This window comes from Dicentrarchus labrax, unplaced genomic scaffold (genome assembly GCF_905237075.1).
Source record: "Dicentrarchus labrax unplaced genomic scaffold, dlabrax2021, whole genome shotgun sequence".
Classification (NCBI taxonomy): Eukaryota; Metazoa; Chordata; class Actinopteri; family Moronidae; genus Dicentrarchus; species Dicentrarchus labrax.
In genome coordinates, this window is record NW_026136719.1 from 31,731,222 (window position 1) to 31,751,445 (window position 20,224).

Sequence of the window (20,224 nt, forward strand, 5' to 3'; positions counted from 1 at the left end):
CAAAAACAACCAGCGTTCCCTCACGTGGATCAACCTAATAAACTAAGGGGTTGTGTTGCAAACATAACATTAACTCTAAAGCTGAAATTAATGTTTTATTTTTTTTTCTTCTTTTACATTTTATGTTTATTTATTATATGTATGTGTATTAACTTGCTTTCTTTGTTTTTAATGGTTCCATTGAAATACAGTATTATTAATTATTATTATTATTGTTATTATCATTATTATTAAATTCTCAGCACGTACAACATTTGCACTGCCAAATCCTATTCCTAGGATTACCAACCAATGAAATGGAGAAACCAAACCAACCCACATTTTGGGATTTTTGGGAATATTGGGCTTTAAATTTCATTCACCATGGCTAAAATAATACAGGATCCATTTCTTAGCAGTTGCCAAATATTTGAAAAAAACTGAATTGAATTACGGTTCCTCAACTGTGATTTTCACTTCTCTCTCTCCACTCTGCCGAGCAGGTCTATGTGGTTGTGTAGCTCGTGTTTTGTAACAGCCCTGACCTTTGAATACTCACCTCTGTGTATGCTTCTATTTATATATTTATACTTAAAGATGTCAGTTTCGGAACAAATTGTTTCTTTTGTTCACATTTAATAACACAAGATATATCAATGGTGCAAAACCTAAATAAAAATTAGTACAAAGTATGAAAAAACTAATCAACAAAGCTATAAATAGTATACGTTCTTGTGTATAATATTAACTTCATATTTCTCTTAAGAACTGCAATCTGGTACTTTTTTGTAAACGTGTAACATAGTAATGTTATTCACACTGAACATTCTGCAGTACTTTCAAAATTTCAAAACATGGGCAACATCATATTTGTCCCCTTTGTCATTTTGGTGTACCCGGTGTAAATCCATGGATCAAGGATCGAGTAGTTGCCCCCTGTCCTCCTCATACAGCAGCTTGGGATGACCACTCTATTTCCCTCTCCCAACTGACCAGGGCATTGACACCTCCCTCTGCAACTGGATACTGGACTCCCTAACCAACAGATCCCAGTTTGTTAGGTTAGACAACCTCACCTCCTCAACCCTCACCCTGAACACCGGTGCACCACAGGGCTCTGTGCTGAGTCCGCTCCACTACTGCATGCCAGTACTATGGTTCTAACACCATTATCAAGTTTGCAGACCAGAACAACGAGTCAGGCTTCAGAGGAGACGCGGTGTGGTGCGCTGACAACAACCAGACCCCCACCACCATAAGACCAAAGAGTTCATTGTGGACCTCAGGAAGACCAAAGACAGCACACACAACCCCATCCGTATCAATGGGACAGAGGTTGAATGTGACATCAGCTTTGAGTTTGGGGTTCACATCTCTGAGGACCTTTGTTACTTGTCTCGGGCTGGAAAGAACTGCAGAGGGTGGTGAACACTGCCCAGAGAATCACCGGTACTCCAGTATACACCACTAAGGCAGTAAAACCACAGCTCATGTACTTTACCGTTGACACACATGATTCATTTTTACTGGTCTAGCACAAGCTGTGTCTGCGGAGGGCGCCCAGCATCATCAGAGACAACTCTCACCCCTGGCCACAGATTGTTGGCCTCCTCCCCTCTGGGAGACGCAATAGGATTCTTTGTTGCTGATCTCTGCACCACACTGATACTATATATTCCCTACTGCAACTTCTGCACATACTCTGTATATACTGTACTGTAAAAACTGTATATATCTAGTGTACTCATATAACTGTTCATACTTTATATATCATCTACCCCTTACTGTTATCCTATATATTACCTCCTTTACACATGTACATTACTCTGCACTTTACTGCTTTTACACTGCTGGTTAGATGCTACACTGCACGTAATTTTCTCAGTACTCAGTGCAATGACAAATTTAATCTAATCTAATCTAATGTTGCTACAACAGAAGCTGCCAGTAAGCAGCATACCTGAACTCCCTCAAATCAACACCAGGTTAACGACTGTTTTTGGATTCAACATCTGAAACATAAGTTAGAGAGGGAGTAATGTGATGAGCCTGTTGCTTTCTTTTAGCATAGCTTTTGCAATTCTCTGTCTGTATTGTGTATTTTTAAAATATTTTTTTAACAACGATACAAGCTAGGCTTCTTTTTTGGCAAATTGTGTATTCTTCTTCCTGACACTTGACCATTGTTCTGTTGGACAATTTACTTTTCTTCACAGAAGAGAACCAAATGCTGAGATATAGGCCTACTGTGTATAATGTTTGAATATTTGTTTACTCCTTAATATCAAGAAGGCCTTGCAACCCCCTATGAGGCTTTGGCAACCCCTTGTGGAATTTTAACTGATCTTCATTGAACCATATTTAAATACTTTCAATGTCTATGACTTTTCCAAAAACTTTTTTGGTTTCACAGATTTTTCCAAAACTTTCTCAAGCCTGGAAATAGCAGTTTACAAATTCCATGACTTCTGCAGATTTGTTTTTTGTTTTTTAAATACTTTTTAAATACTGTACAAACCCTGGACTAGTAAACAGAAGATCAATCACAAACCTGTACATGAGCTGCCTGCAGGGTTTGATATACAGGCGAGGTCTAAAATATCCTAATTTCATTTTTTTTCTATACGTTTATATTTTCCTGCATGTTTAGGCTCCTGAAATAGATAATAGGTTAATATAAAGCACTTGTTAACATGTGCGTTTATTGACACATAACAATAATTTGTGTCTAATAAACATAATGTTGTCTATTCCTGCTGTGGCAATCAGTTTGGGGTGAATATGGTAATGTTTCTTTGTTGACCCGGGCTAAATATTCCCTGTATGAATTAAAATGTATAGATTTTTGCAGATAGGCGGGTGCATTAATGTATGCACCTATGTGTAAAGGCCCATCCCAACCCTGAAAAATATGGCTCCCCTGGTGTAATTCGAACACTGGTTTGTAGTGAAATTAGATATTCTTCACTCTCAGGCGTTCTCTCAACCAGTGAAACCACAGCTTATGTACTTTACCGTTGAAACCACAAATCATTTTTATTGGGAGCAAAGAATATTATTGTATTTATTATTTCATTCTTCACAGCATTCTCTTGAGAAGTGATTCAGTGCTGCATCAATCATCCATGTGAATTATCAAACTGTTTCAGTGCTGAAAGGGTTGTAGCATAATAAAATAAAGCCACAAAAATACATGTGTGGTTGCAGAATGACCCCGCAGAGACCATACAGCAGTAGAGCCCATTGGACCTCTAAATGCTACACAAAGGCCTGGGCTCTCTAATGTTATTAAGACAGAGCAGATGGATAACACTCTAAAATTGGTTTTCATTAAGCTCATCAAAAGAGCAGACCTGCATCAAGGTCAGATTTACCTCTCAGAAAATCATGACTGTAGATTACTTGTTACTGGTGAACCTGCATTCTCAGGGGGTTGTTGAAGGTCAGATCCGGCTGGAAATGTGTTTAAATATACCAGGTCTCTTATGGGGCCTCTTTAAACAGGCTACTGTTTCAGACAAAATTAAAGAACCATAGAGACTTCCTGGCTCTTGCTGTAATTACAGTTACTCATCATGGATAGATTACTGCAAAGTAGGCACGTGCCCAGGGCCCTGGACCTTTTAGGTAGAGAGAAATATGTGTGTAAGGAGGAATTAAAGGTCCAGTGTGTAACATTTAGGAGGAGGATCTATTGGCAAAAATAGAATATTATATTGATAGGTATGTTTTCATTAGTGTATAATCACCGAAAATAAGAATTGTTGTATTTTTGTTACCTTAGAATGAGCTGTTTCTGTCTACAGAGGGAGCGGGTCCTCTTCTATAAAGTCTGCCATGTTGAACCGCCATCTTTCTACAGTACAGAAGGCCCTTCACACTTCAAGTTTCACAGCCACCATAGTTTCTCCTACTTGCTTGGAAGCTAGCTGCAATCTGCAGCTTCACCATGACATGCCACTAAATACACACTGGTAATTTAAATTCCACATGAAACATAAATCAGAGAGTTATTTGCTTCTGCATATTTACATATTTCCATTAAAAACAGACAGCTGGAGAGGGATTTGTTGCAGTAGTTTAATAATGTGATTATGAAATAATATGACCAGGACTTATTATTAATAGTCATGGGTGTAGTGCTTTCAATAAAATGAAAGAAATGTATTGAGACTGAATGGAATGAATACTAATTTCTGAATGACTGATGCAGAATAAGAGTGACAGCAGCAGCAGATGATTTAAGGGTACTCTGTGGAGTGTTCAGGTTTGCAAATGTTTTATGAGGAAGGAAATGCATGCAATGCAACAAGTTTGTTCGACCTCAACTTAATTGAAACCAGCCCAGATAAAGAAAAGTCAGCAGTATCCCTGTGTTTGCAACATGTTGTAAATTTCACTTGGTGGGGTTGTATATTTAAGGTTTATTTTCCACTAAATCCCTGCACCACACCCAACTACAATACAGTGCCATTACTGCAGGTATCAACCGAGGCAGAATATTTAGCATGCAGTCATCTGAAAATTGAACTGAATTGGAAATGTTCCTCACTTTTTTTTATAGAAAGAGATTTTGGACATATTTGTAGAAACAGCATCTAATATTCAAGCCTCTGGGTGGGCGCCAACAACAGCTGTTAACTAACATTAGGGGGACTAGAATTGATAATGCCAGAACTACCAAAAACTCTCCCTGGATAATACCAACTTTAGGTGTGTCGTGACTGCAGGATAATGAAGAAAACTTTTATTTATTCTTTTTGGTGATTACAATTTTAATTAGATAAGTTTAAAAAAAATCAAGGATACATTTATCCTGACTTCTCGGACAAAATTGAATTTTAATTTCAGTTTGACTTTGAACACTCGTGTCTAAAAAATAAGAGCATCTGTGAAGCACACTGTGACTATTAAAGTAGTAGAATTTGTGTGGCCTACCCCTCTGCCAGTGATACTAAACATACGTCAGTCCTGTGCTTCAAGCAGCGTCAGAAAGCCACATTCATCGTGTGGGAGCAAATCTCTGAGCCATATCCTCTAAGTCATGTGAACAAGTGGAGTCCTGATTCTGCTCGGAATATCTTTAAAGGAGAATCAGTTGAATTGAATTAGTAATATAAACCAAGAGTTACAAGCCTAAAACAATGATGTGCATCTCTGACATATGAAGACAGTGGATGAAAGCAGCCACAAACTCTAAGCTGTTCCTTGAGAATGTCTGATTCACTCATTAGTCTGTTTTTACAGTAGGGGAAACCTCATTATTTTCACCTCTAATGTTGCTACTGATGGTAAGAACTCGTAAACATGTTGGTTGCTCATAACAGCAACATCATTAACGCACCATGCAGTCTTTAGTACTTTAATGAGTCAGCTGTATCTGTATATGGAATTAACCAGCATTACCAATGCAACACAATATCCAATTACACTGTACAACAGTGATCGATGTTGCCTGCAATTTGACAAAATTCTACCTATGTGATGGCAAAAATTTTAATTGAAAGTGTGATCTGTTTAAAGGTTAAAAAAAGGTATTGTATCATTTTTTACAGGACAGTTAATTGCATCTATGTATTTTTTGGAAACTGTAAATTGAATATACAGTAGTTCACCGACTAGCCCTACAGCCACATTGCACAGATGGATTTCACTGTGTCACTTCTACATTCCTCCTTCAATAGTTATTTTTAGGTGTTTATGGTATTGTTGTTGCTGTAATGTTTTTCTAGCATATTTGTATCAACTTTCTATCCTCTGAAGCTCATTGTAACTTCTGAAATAGTTGTTTAAATTGTTTACATACAGCCTTTATTCTTATTATACTGTTCAATATCTGAATAATTACTTCATGGCTACGTGAATCAGTTATTGGACCTTTTGTCAGGCAATTATGTCAGTTGTGACTAGGGTTGCAAATATATAATACTCAAGATGGAAACTTTTCATTGAAATGAATGGGATATTATTGGAGTTAACAGAAAATAACAGGAATACAATGGAAATATAGGAGTTATTTATCATTATATTATTATTACAAATAGATAGCAAAATTAGCAGAAGGTGTAAGTACCTGTGTAGCCAACTTTGCTTTAGGCTATTATCTGCTGCCGCTAACTAAACTGTAAAATATAAAATATGTTCAGTCCAGTGATCATAATCCAAACCTACCTGAAAGCATGCAGTCCTTTGGCTCAGATAGCGCAGCAGTGTTGGCAGAAGTGTGGGCTAAACATGTAATGGGACAATGCACACTGCATTCGGAGGGTTTTAATTTTACTGAATTTTAATTGGAGTCTGGCAAATTATCTGTACATTTGATGGAAGAGTGCGCTGCTGCGTGCAGTTCAGGGTTACATTTCAATTAAATGGACATACTTTCAACCAAAACATGCCATAGTATTACATTTTTATGAGCATTTTCACTATTCACCATTCAAATGTATGATTTTTTATTGAAATTGTACCAAAATATTCCAAAATAACTTCCCTTTGGAACATTTCCAGAAACTTATCAACCCTTGGCCCTCCCTCCTGCTGGGAGAAGTGGCTGCTCTCTGTCTCCACGCACCCTCCCCTCCACTACAGCTTCATAAATACCACAGCATTTTGCTCGGTGTGACAGTACATATGGCAATTCGTACTATAGCTACTACAGTAGTCTTCTACTGCTGACACAGGCTTCCTTTTGGAGAACTTGCTGTCATCTAGTTTCAAGCTCAGCAGTAGCAAGTGGAGAACAACTTTATTGAGTCCATTTTGATCCAGAGACAGACATGTACGCCAAGAAATCCGAACAGGAGTCGCACAGAGGAAGGTCTTTTGACTCTGTAAACTCTGCTCATGAGGAGAAGCAGCTCAATAATGAAGTAAGTAGAAATAATGATGCTTGTGTTCTGTGTGTCTTTGAAAGGCTCCTCACATAAGAGAAGATTGGACTTGTTTAGTTGCAGTTTTAAGTTGTTTGACCACAACTGATGACTCTGTGCAACTGTCAAGTTGTTTCTATTATATATATACATATATATACAGTATATGGATGACATTCTATATTCTACAGCTCAATCATGACCGAACTGAAGTCTTGGTCATCAGTACTGAAGCTCAGAGAATATTACTCAGTTACAATTACTTCAAAACTCAGCAGCATTGCGATGAGGACCAGAACGAGAGCGCACATTAGACCAATTTTAGGTTTTATTGTGTGAAGCACTTTGTGTTACATTTCGCTTGTGTTAAAAGTGCTATACAAATAAAGTCGGATTGATTGATTGATTGATTGATTGATTGATTGATATTGATTGACTGATTGATAAAATTGCACATTATTTAAAGTCCGGGTAAAAAATAAGGTCAACTTTTGTTTTATTAAAAGAACAAGATTAGCTATTCAACCTGCAAACTGATGTTAGCAGTGCCGTTCCAGCCTGCTAAATTGTATCAGAACCAGTTTGTTTATGGTTGTAAGTTAAAGTTAAGAGCTAATGTGAGTTGCCTGTGGCTCTTATGTTGTATAGTGGGCTGTTCTCTGGCTCAGTGTGACAGTCTGCTTTGCCTGTGATAGAACACTGACATAACTTCTTTATGCAAGATTAGATGTAATGGTATTCCATCAAATTGATGCAAAATCATGAAACCACAAAATATGATTTATTTCTTTGTTTTGGTTTCAGACTTTTTTTTCTCAAAGGAGAACACAGAACATGGGATTCATAGAGCAGATATGTTGCAGACAACAAAAAAAAAAACATTTAATTTCAGTGGGACTTATTCTGGGTTGATAAATTTGACTGCAACATCATGCAAAACAGTCAAAATGTAACCCGCTCTAATGTGGACTAAAATGAGATGGTGTTAGCAGATTTATTATAACAAGTGTTAAATCAAAGCCAGGAGCCCCTCGGGCAGCAGGTTTGTTTAAAATCACACAGCGTAGAACCAACAGAAAATGTTCTCATGCACTGTTCTCTGCAATTACATCAAGTGTTTCTTGAATATTAAACATTAAATTTCGATCCTGTCCATCTACTACAGAGATCAGTTACACACTGTAATATGCATATAGACAAAAGACAAGCAAATTATAATATGTAAATATATATATTTCTTAAATCTTCACTACAGTACCTTTATCTTGCTGCTTAGTGGGTCTGTTGACCAATGAGCACTGAACACATGTTTTTTATTATTTATTTTAGGCCGCAGGGGAATCTCTGATGCATACAATACATATAAATGTTTTGTTTTTGTTTTTTTTTACATATGATTAAGGTTACCTTTAGTAAAATTGATGAGAACCAGGACAATAGGAGCATCTCCACTGGAAGGCCCACCAGCTCTGAGAAAAGCAGTGCAACTATCATATTCTCCCTGAAAAATGAAGTCGGTGGTCTTGTCAAGGCACTAAAGCTTTTCCAGGTGGGTGTTTGATTTAAAGTTTTTAAATTATGCCATAGCATGCTTTGTCATCTTTAAAAAATGTGTTTAGATGCTTTTCAATCTCGTATGTTATATGTGCAGGAAAAACACGTCAACCTCGTTCATATCGAGTCTCGCAAGTCCAAACGAAGGAATTCAGACTTTGAGATTTTTGTGGAGTGTGACACCGAGCACGAGCAGTTCAAGGATCTGACTCAGCTGCTGAAGAAGCACACTGATGTTGTTGAGATTACTACATTTGACAACTCCACTGTACCTGATGAAGGTAGGCCATACCTTACTGTTGACTGAACTCATATGCAATGTTATTTTAACTCAGAACAAAAATTTTAAGTAACAAACTCAATTTAAAGTTAAAAAACATTATGTTTTCTTATTCTATTTTGTTTTCACAGTACAAATAAAAATTCCAAAATTAAGTCAGTGTCACTTAAAGCTACTTGATCAAGAATGTTTTTTGACTTAAACTGTCAGTTTTACTTAAAATTTTGTTTCAACATTCCTTTTTATTTAAATTAACTTATCTGGCTTTACAGCCATATATATATATATATACATGCTTAAAAATACTACAATCTAGGCCTTTCACCAAGTAACATTAATAGCGTATGTGGTTCAAATCTAATTCCAGAGGTTTTGTATTAAATTATGATTACATGAGAACGCTGAAATTCATCTGAAACCTGCCCTGTCTTTCAGATATGGCTGGTGTGCCCTGGTTCCCTAAAAAGATCTCTGATCTGGATCTGTGTGCAGACAGGGTTTTGATGTACGGCTCTGAATTAGATGCAGATCATCCGGTATGTGGGACAGACGCTGTTGTTACAGCTCACATATATTTCTGCTTCTTGTCTAAAATGCCAGACAGACAGCTTCAGTGTCTTTACTTTTATAATGAGGAAACAGTGAAAATATGGACTGAGACTGTGCTGTTTTTGCAGGGATTTAAAGACAACGTATACCGCAAGAGAAGGAAATATTTTGCTGATTTGGCCATGAGCTACAAACAGTAAGTTCCATTGTTTCTTTGACTGTGATGCATTTGAAACTGTTTAAGTTTTGCTTTGATGTATCAAACTGATTTAGGTGACATATTTCAATAACAAAATAAACTGTATAAATAGGCACACGTGAATGTGTAAGCAGTAAATGTGAGCAAAATGATATGTGACAAAGTTTATTAATTGTTTGTCCTCAGAATTTTCCATTGAAAATATTCCCAAAAATCAGACCTCTAACTGAAGAAACTTTTCCTAAATATACATAGTTTGTCTCAGAAAGTGAGAGCACACTCCTTTTGTTTTACAAAGAGAAAAAACCTCAATGCCTTTATTTATATATATAAGTATTTAAAATGTGCATTGCTTCACTGATGATGAACGTATATCTCTTCAAAATGGCTGCTTTAATATGAAGTGATGCAGAAATAGCAGTAAAAATGGAACGTTCATTTACGCACAAATTGGCTCTTCTCACTGTGTACTAGGTTGCCATGGTTTGTCATTTCTAAAAAGTGAGTTTTATATTAATTTTATTGAAGTCAACACGTTAACTAACTCTTCCTGTCTGTCAGCGGCGATCCCATCCCTCGCATAGACTTCACAACAGAGGAGGTGCGAACCTGGGGCGAGGTGTTCAGGGAGCTCAACAAGCTGTACCCCAGCCATGCCTGCAAGGAGTATCTGAAGAACCTCCCTCTGCTGAGCAAATACTGCAGCTACAGCGAAGACAACATCCCCCAGCTGGAGGACGTCTCGCACTTCCTCAGAGGTAACTGTTTGAACCTCAGCCATGGCAATTCAGCCAAATACTGACATATAGTGTATACTATGTATACTGTGTATATTTTTTAAGTTTTCTAGCACTGATTAAAGTCAAGAAGGCCTCGTTGGCCCCCCATGAAGCTTTGGTGACCCCTAGTGGTGTTCCGGAAGGTTCATTCTTAATCAATCCAAATCCACAGTTTAGGTCAGTGGTTCCCAACCTGGCAGTGTCAATGGCGAGAAAAATAGCTGGCAAACCCCAAAACCCCAAGAAGGGTCCAACTGTCATCCTCCCTCCTGAAGCCCCTAGCTCTGTGGGCCAATGGGGTTTGAGCATGAGTAGTAGAGTTCCATATGGAGAAAGATCAGTGAACTTTAACTTATTTCACCTTAGCCATCCACCAAAATTTGTTTCTGATCAAATTTTAGAAATAAGCTGTCCAATTGCTGAAGCTTCACTCATATTAGATCTACAAGGCCTAATTTCAACATTTGCTCTGACTTTCATGAGGAAAGAGCACAATGAGAGACCGTGTTAACCGGTGACTTTCAGCCGAATGTGTCTCTGGTTACTCACAGTGCAGAGCTGCCAACTCTCACGCTTTCGCCGTGTGACACACGGTCTTGCCTGTTTTCACATGCACTCACGCCACACATCCAATTTCTCATGCAAAAAAAATCCGATCTTGGGCCTAGACTCGTTCGTTCCTTTTTAAACTCCCCAACGGTAGATGGCACTGAACCCTATGCACTGCACCCATATATGCTGCACCCCGTTCTATATATACAGTCTATGGCATAGATATACATAATAAAGGCTAGATGTCTTACGGCGGAGTTTCTAACGTCATCGCCGGCGGCCATCTTGTCACAGGCAAGCTTTCTGGCGGGCTATGTGGTACCTGATGTGAGGTGAGTGATCTGCACAAACACAAATACTCTTATCTCACTGAAATATGGCTAGAAATATGGAAATGTGGCTATAAATCTGGATGCTTGAACATGTTGAATTTTTATTTTATTTTATTCATAAGTATGCAGTGTCATAACTACATCTCTGACATTTATAACAAACCAAACCGTTTGAAAATCGGTATAAAATTGAGCAAGTTATGGTTATTTAAAAAGTACATGCACCATTAAAACAATATTATGAGTGAGCGAGCTGACTGTGGCAAGATGGCCGCCAAGTGCGGACGTCGACCTCCATTGGCCAGCAGCGCGGACGAGACATCTAGCCTTTATTATGTATATCTATGGTCTATGGCACCCCAAAGTTAGGGACAGAAGAAGAGATACCGAGAAAGACAGCGGGAGAAACTACCTCGAGAAGTCTGATGAGAATCTGAGCTGAGACTAGGTATGTAACAATGAAATGTCGTCCAATTGAGTACTCACTCTCTTAAACTTTAAATCTTGAAATAAATTATTTGTTTGTGTTTGTGCGTGTGAACATGATTTAGTGTGGTGAAAGCTGTCATAGCAAGCAGCAGGAGACCCGTTTTTGGCTGAATATAAATCATGAAGTGCTCTTAAGAATACAATTATTCACAGCATAGGTTAGGTTTCAGTTAAGAATTAGTTTAATACCATTCTAATCAAAATATCAATCAACCTACAGGTACCTAGGTCAAATCTTAAACACTGGTCTATAAGGCTTTATTGGGATACAGGCAGTCATTTAGGCACAACAATAGTTTTCTGGTTGAATGTTCAGCTCAAGTCTAGAAGGCCCTACAAGTCATGATGCCGAACATGAATCAGAATAAGTTCAGGTATTGCACATCTTTAGCAGACCACCCAAAAATCCACTAGAATGCAGGAAATCACATCTACCCAAAATTTCCCTGGGGGTGGACCTTCAGCTATGTCTGCTTCTCAGAATGTAACCAATATTGTCCATCTCCAGTAGGCTGCCCCTATCAGCGGCTTTGGGCCTCCCCACAAACCACCAGAATGCAGGGTACAACATGGGTAAAACATCAAATGAATTCCAATTCTCTGATATCTGAACCTCCAACTTGTGTGGCTGCGTGCGCGGTATAATCTGGTCACCCCCGACAAAATCTCACTCCAAGGTTTTTTGAAAAGTTGGCAGGTATGCTCACAGTGACGGTAGCTACTGAAAACATGAATAGAGCTTTTGAAATAAATGTTTTTTTGTTGTCTGGAGGAATTTGACACTATTATACAGGGGAATTCACCTTGTTTCCCACATTATTAGAACGTTATGAGAGGTGAATGAGTCTTGCTGAGTACAACTTAACCTACATAAATGTTTAGTGTAGATATTAAACATAGATGAGCGTGTATTTTAAATTGATTAAAGTAAAATGAAGGCTTTGAGGAGGACAGATAGATGTTTTGTTAGTGTTTTCAACAGCTGGCGTCACTATGAGCAACCATTCTGTCAAAAGTCACCAGTCATATACCATATTAACATATTTCATATAATAATACTTTGTGAACCATAAGACCTGGAAATTGATTGATTCCTCTGACCAGCAGGTAGCAACTTTCAGGAAAGCAACAATAGCCTACCTGTATGAGGAGAGAGATCTGAAAATCCCTTGACTCAACTTTCTACTGAAAGGAGCATCCAGCCAGTTTGAGCCTTCAAGCTCTGGGAGGCGCTATAGCAACTAAAAATGTATTTAAAAAGTCCTTCATCCCAAGTGCCGTTCATATTCTTAACTCTACAATGGGACTGATGAGACTGAAGCCACAGACACTGGCATGAACTGTTTCTAAATGTGTAATCTGACCATGTCTACACTGCAAACACAGACCATCTAGAAACAAGCCAAATATTCCTAAATATAATCACATTTTCTTGTATTAAGCAAAAAAATCAAAAATCAAACAAAATTCTTAAAACTAGCATAAAATCGAGCCACTGAAAGACTATAATAGGCCTTCAAACTAAAAATGCTAAATAGCTGCAATGTAAACTCAGTTATGTAAGACAGACTTTCTTAAGGAAGTATTTTGGTCACTTTATTGAGCTGAATTTAAGAATTAGTACCTTTAATCTAAGATTAATAATCGGCAAAAAGACACAATGTCTTCAAACAGCATAATGAAAATAGGTGACTTGGTCTTAAATGAAGGCACCAGAAGCATTCTTATTTTTAACATTTTTTTATTAAAACAATGAAAAACTGAACAGCTGCTTCATTTCCAACACTGGGACAAGACTTGTTACTGGTTGTTACTGGTTGTTACTGGTTAAATGGAGCTCAATATTAGCTGTAACATCTTATTGAGACAGAGTGAGATAGATTCTATTAAAACCAGATCACTTTTGTAATGTAAAACATGCTTGTCAAGATTATTATTTTTTCAAAAATAAGACTCATTTACCAGAAACAGCATTTTTAACCTTCTTGAGATTCTTTTTTTGGAGTGTAAGTGCTGGTTTCATTAACTGCTTGTCTGTTTTTATGATGTTTTGGTGAGCTGAAGACAAATTTCCCCGTTGATGGACAATAAAAATAAACTCTATTTTACCTGAAGTGATTCATGTAAATTGTGTGTAAGACATAACATTGTGGGGTGTTTTTCTACAGAGCTCATATTAGATAAAATTTATTATAAAAATGAGTGGCGGTGACTCATCTCAGTGGTAGTTCACGTGGTAAAGAGGCGGGGAGTTCACTTATAGTTAGTAAGTCATTTCTGTAGTGCTGCTGTAGCTGTGTGTGTGTGTGTGTGTGTGTGTGTGTGTGTGTGTGTGTGTGTGTGTGTGTGTGTGTGTGTGTGTGTGTGTGTGAGCAGAGCACTCAGGCTTCACCATCCGGCCGGTGGCAGGGTACCTCTCCCCCAGAGACTTTCTAGCAGGCCTGGCCTTCAGAGTATTCCACTGCACTCAGTACGTCCGCCACAGCTCCGACCCTCTGTATACACCCGAACCGTGAGTACACACACTTTCACTTTTTGATTATGAATTCTTGAGTGAAGCAATACCTGTGTTTACTTTTTAAAACTTGTGAGTGTGTTTGATGCAGAGACACATGCCATGAGCTGCTGGGCCATGTTCCTCTGCTTGCTGAGCCCAGCTTTGCCCAGTTCTCCCAAGAGATTGGTTTAGCGTCGCTGGGAGCTTCAGATGATGCCATACAGAAACTGGCCACAGTGAGAAAACACACACACACACACACACACACACACACACACACACACACACACACAGACTAGGGATGCTCACAGTCTATAATCTCTATCTTTGTTGAAACCACAGAAATGTTTGTATTTGGCCCAAACCAAAGAGGATACTACAACTAAAGAGCTTGAAATCCTTCTTCAAGGATCAGTTGCTTTAATTATGTACTACAGTGTAACACTGAAAACAACATAACATGGTTTGGCTGCTAAACAGCGCACATTTTATTGAAACTGGCTGTCGTGTTGACATTTTGACAGCTTGTGAGTCACCTAGGTTTCATTTTGGCAGTGCAAATTGTCAGGCAGCTGACTCACATATATAGACAGTTTGCTATGGGTCAAGTTCACCAAAGTTGAACTATGTAAACTTTGTGTGGATTTACTATATTTACTACCACATCTAAATCTATTGATTTGCCACAAAATGTTGCCATTTTAAATGTTGATGAGTCCAGGCCTTAAGGTTTAGAGTGTGTATTGTCAGCATTGTGGTGGAAAGAGATGTGATTTAAGCAGCTTAGTAGCTCATGCTGTGTATGAATGAGTGATTTCAAAGTTCCAATCTGTTTGGTTCCAGTGTTATTTCTTCACAGTGGAGTTTGGTCTGTGTAAGCAGGATGGCAGGTTAAGGGCCTATGGAGCTGGACTGCTCTCCTCCATCAGTGAACTCAAGGTGACATGTGACCTTTGTACACTACAAGTTTATCTGTTTAACTTACTGCTTGTATTGTGTATTGCATTCACTTGAAAATTTATTTTTTGGTTTGTTTTTCAGAGTAATTATTTCTGTTTTTCTGAGTAGTTTATTTTTTGGTTTGTTTTTTCGGAGTAATTTTTTTTAATGTTTTCTTTTTCAAGTAAATGCAATATGCTTCCGTATGAAACAATCTCTTTTTAAACATTAAATCTCTGGATGCACTGTTTTAGACATAGAGATAAGACAATAAGTAATTTGATATAATAATGATTAAATGAAATTGAAGGTGGATAATTGTGTCCCTCATAACATCTAGAATTGAAAATATATATTTTTTTAAACCTAAAAGCAGTTACAATTGCTGGATTTGTCCCATGTCTCAAGAATCAGTGAACTCACTTGTAGTCATCCAAAACCAAGTTACTTGACCAGCCAGATTGAGAAGGGCATTCTCTCAATATGTAAATTGTCTAGTGACTAAAATGTAAATCTGACCACAAAATGTCTCTTTCTTCTGTCAGCATGCCATGTCTGGTAAGGCTCGTATCCTTTCATTTGACCCCATGGTGACCTGTAACCAGGAGTGCTTGATAACTACGTTCCAAGAAGTTTACTTTGTTTCCGACAGTTTTGAGGAAGCCAAGAACAAAATGAGGTCAGTCGAGTTCTGTCTGCTAAATGAAGTCCTTCCTTAATTATTTTAATGTAGCTATAATCCATTCTCTAAGTTTGCGTCTTTGTTGCAGTGAGCAAACAGGTGTCTTGACCCAGCACTGCAGTAACATTATCAGATGACTTTTTCAACATGGCAACCTAGAACAACCATTCAGCATTTTGGGAAATTGTATTCACTTCCTTTTAATACCAATCTCATGTGCGTGCATTAGGTATAGAGCTATAAGAAGGGGGTGCTTAGCTTATCTTAGCATAACAGCTCAACTGGCTTTTTACTATTTGTGTACAGATTCAAATGTGAGCTTTGGAAGTGTTTATATTAGAATCAGAAATACTTTATTAACTAATTAAGGGGGAAATTACTTTCGTTACATATACTACAGATGTAATAGACATACAATATATTAAGAATATAAAAATGTACAGTTTAAAGTCACACTTTCAAATGATTATTTAAAACATTTATTAAAAGCATTTTTGAGCTTCAGACAGAACCAGGCTTACTATTTCCCCCTGGTTTCAGTCTTTGTGCTAAGTCTCTAGCTTTGTATTTAGTGTAGTCATAAGAGTGTTATCAATCTTCTCATCTCACTCATCTGGAAACAACATGAGTCATTTCCCAGTCAAACTTTCTTCTTACCAACGGCAGATACTGTACACAGCAAAAGTCTCCATGTTATGACGGTTAGCATTCCCAAGCATCTGGACCTTAGCTTAGCTGTAATAATGTAACTCAAAGTGTTGTTGTTTATGTTGATATATTCCAGTAAAATTCTGAATATTTAAAAGTCCTCCCTGGAATTTCATTTTTGAGATGATGTTTTTAAATTGTTTTATACACACACAACTTTGGTTGAATGATTTTGTGATGTAAAAAGTTGAACTGGGCGATTCATAAATGACTTTGCTGTGTCTGCAGGGAGTTTGCCAAGACTATTCGGCGTCCATTCACAGTACACTACAATCCCTACACCCAGAGTGTGGATGTCCTGAAGGACACCAACAGCATCAATAGCATGGTGAAGGACATCCGGCATGAGCTGGACATTGTGGAAGACGCTCTGAACCGACTCAGAACCTGAGAGTCTGGGGGGAGGCGGGGGTTGTTACCTGGGTCAGAAGAGGCTAGTTTGAGTTGGAATGGTTTGTTTGGGGATCAGTAAGTTGGATGGGGTGGATGAGAATGGATTTCATTCATCAGACAAAATCTGGCATTCAATGTAATTAAACCCAATGGGTTTAATGGATAAAGGCCATGTCAAATGTCAATGTAAATAACAGTATTAACCCACACAAGACCAACAGTCTTGAGTTATCCGATGACGTGAATGCTCGCAAGTCATAAACATGGGAATCTTTAACAGCTCTACCACCCACATGACATGAATGCGACACAAGTACCCAGTCACACCAGAAAGTGACAAAGTAAAATTCATTAGCAAGTCCTTGCAAAACTTGATAAAGAAGGGGCTACTTGCAGGTCATGCAGTGGCTTCCTTTGGTTGTGGCTGGTTCCATATGCAGCATAATTAACATAAAAAAGACAGCTCTGGTGGTGTTGCCTCTGAGAGGAGGGTGATGTAACAATTACAAAATGGGACACAGCTGATATGATTGCGAAGACTCGAGTCTCAGATTCTCTCTGTTCCCTCAAAGGTCAGTTTTGAATTGATCCATGGCACAGGTGATAGGCTTAAGTTCAATGAAAAAAGACATTTGGAAAAATAAAACAATTTATTGATTTCTAATGCCACCTTTAGATAATTCTATTCAATGCTTTACTAATGTGCCACAATAATGTGTGTTTTTAAGTTCATTTGTGGGCTTTTCCAAGCAAATATTGATATATGTGAGTGTTTGTGATTAAACTAGCTTATATTTCTTCCACCTCTTAAAATCTCCATGCCTCCAATTTGGACACACCATGAATATTTCTCTAGATCTGCCCCTGGAAACTTCACAAAGGTGTTCATCACAACAATATAAATCTGGCAACATTAGTGTAGTCTATATGCAGTGATCATCATTCCTGTGTCACCCATTAGGATATTCATGACTTTTTCTTTTGACACGTGGCCTGAGATACCACCAGTACCAAAAAAAGGTCAGAGCTTGGCTGTATACTTGGAGGCTGTTATATGAGGGTGCATAATTCTGTGATTGACACCCCCTGTTATATAGCAATCAAGGAAACTGACTTATGTTATACAACACGAGGTGGTTTAACGAAATGAAAGTTCCATCATGCTACACACATAGAAAAAGATAATTAAATTCATAGCATATCAAGAAAATTGATCAAATAAACCAATATATACAGTTATTTAAAAACATATATACATACATGTGTACACCCAAAAAATAACTCTGCAGTGCATTTTTTGGACCATAAAATATATAAAAAAAAGTGGAGTGATAATGTCTTGCCTAAATAGGTAACACCCTATAATTTATGTTTATTTTTATAATATAATTTTAACTGTATAATAAAGTTCTAACTTTGTTGCCACCATGTGAAGGTTAATGTGCTACCAGTTCACACTGTGATGATGGAGCTTGGTATTTAATGTTTCTGGTGACTGCTTTCTATTTGTTTGTGCCTTTCCTCTGTTAATGGAGCACTACTGTATGCAGTGCTGTTGACAGCTGGCATACCCAGACAGCAATGGATTACAATACCTTTGTTAACTAGATAAGGAAATGGTCTCCAAGCACCTTGTTTTGACATATATGCAATAAACAACTTTTAAATCACAAATGTCACCACTGTGTGTGTGAGTTCACAACAGACAGTAGGATGCACACAATAAGGTTCAAAAACTGCATTGAACTGGTGACCTCTGTTTTTTTTCCCGTTCAGGTCCGGTAGATTCTTACAAATCCCATTAGGAGCACTAGGAGGAGCCAGATGAACCTGATTTTTTCACAGATTATCTGTCTCATGTACTACTGTCAGGATATAGTTTAAGTTTCAGCAAATATGACAAAAAAATATTTGACCTATGACAGCTTTAACAGATGTGACTTATATGTACCTGGGTTGCCCCTTTAGCAGTTCATAGTTTTAATGTCTTTATTGCAGGCAAATCACCATATCCATATCCATTTTGTCAGTAAGGTTTAACTTTATTTAATAACTCAATTGTTGATGTAGAATAATGAATAATATGATTTTCTTCTTAGTAATTGTTGAATATATAACATTGTCTCTTGCAGTCTACAGGGCCAATTCAAAGCCATTCATTTTAAATGAATTAAAATGAAAAGTACCAAAAGTGTTTCATGATTTTTATCTCTAGGCAGAGGAGGGAAATGTGGGGAAACCCACATTGTCGAAAACTAAACTGAAAATAGAATAAAATCAGTCATCAGCAGTCATACAGAAAGTAAAACAAAAGGAAACTGAAATATCCTTGAGAGTTGGCATGGCGTTGTTCCAAGCCAGTGCATGCATGCAGGTCTAGATATCTGATGTCTCCTCTCTGGACCATTGAGTCTCTTTCTGTGTGTTCCAAGTTGTCCACTGTTGTCAACTTGTGGAAATCAGAGAGTTCTGGACTGATTCTTGAGTTTTTGTTTAATGTTTTTTTAATCCATAAATCCTAAAATAATCATATAAGGGAGACAATCTTCAGGGGGGAAAAATGGAGGTTGCAATGTGCCATGCCAAGGTGACTTCAATACCTGAACACTCTACTGGGTCTTCATTAGGTTTAGTGTAATCAGAGCAGTGTCATGATGGCATATTGAGATCATGTTGAGAACATTTCTTGCTGAATGAATGTTTGAATGTAAAAGATAGAAGAGGCCATAACTGCTTGTATATATAATACTATGAATCAATTTGGTTTGTTTTGCATAAGAAGTGGTGCTTTTGGTAATTCTTTCATTCATTTTTTTCAGTAATGATTTTTTAACATTTTTGTGAGGTTCATAAAATAATAAACAGATTCATATTAAAGTCCAGTGTGTAAGATTTAGGAGAAATTATATATGATATTCATAGGTATGTGTTCATAATACCTTAAAGTAAGAATTGTTATGTTTTTGTAACCTTAAAACGAGTTGTTTTATCTACAGACTTCCATAGAGTCTGCCATGTTTCTCCAGTAGCCCAGAAGGGACAAAACAAACACTAGGTCTAGATGGTGCTGATCATGTTCTTTTTCGCAACCACCGTAGTTTCTCCTTGATGTTTTAAAGAGGAGGGTGAAGCGAGGGAGTTGCAATCTGTCACTACAGCACTAGATGCTATTAAATCCTACACACTGGGAAATATTGAGACAAAATAAAAAATACAAAAGATGAAGAAAATAAATTAATCATACACAATCACTGTTCACACACTGCTGTTACATATAAATCATTCACAGAGTGAAGTGTAGAAGAGCCTCTGGAGCTCTCCAGTCCATTATACCACTTCCTAAGATCACAGGCATATGAGTTATCAGTGGCATGAAGCTGCTCTCATTTCCTTTTATATTGGCACCAAGTGTTTCCATGGGAA

General features: G+C 37.6%; 1 protein-coding gene across 1 annotated transcript; it reads left to right on the plus strand.

Annotated features, from left to right (window-relative positions):
• Window positions 1–6,637: 6,637 nt before the first annotated feature.
• On the plus strand, window positions 6,638–18,475 carry LOC127351904 (tryptophan 5-hydroxylase 1-like). The gene is made up of 11 exons (XM_051379893.1): window positions 6,638–6,848; window positions 8,251–8,397; window positions 8,500–8,683; window positions 9,118–9,218; window positions 9,360–9,427; window positions 9,992–10,188; window positions 13,959–14,094; window positions 14,189–14,315; window positions 14,923–15,018; window positions 15,564–15,697; window positions 16,637–18,475. Exons 1-11 carry the CDS (start codon window positions 6,756–6,758, stop codon window positions 16,797–16,799), a joined length of 1,446 nt encoding a protein of 481 aa, XP_051235853.1. The 5' UTR covers window positions 6,638–6,755; the 3' UTR covers window positions 16,800–18,475.
• Window positions 18,476–20,224: the final 1,749 nt, after the last annotated feature.

Bases quoted from the DNA above. Each gene is read 5' to 3' on its own strand.
- LOC127351904 (XM_051379893.1), top strand. From the start codon at position 6,756: ATGTACGCCAAGAAATCCGAACAGGAGTCGCACAGAGGAAGGTCTTTT. The intron at 9,219-9,359 runs GTATGTGGGACA...CTGTTTTTGCAG, and splicing joins AATTAGATGCAGATCATCCG to GGATTTAAAGACAACGTATA. The intron at 15,019-15,563 runs GTGACATGTGAC...TTCTTCTGTCAG, and splicing joins CCTCCATCAGTGAACTCAAG to CATGCCATGTCTGGTAAGGC.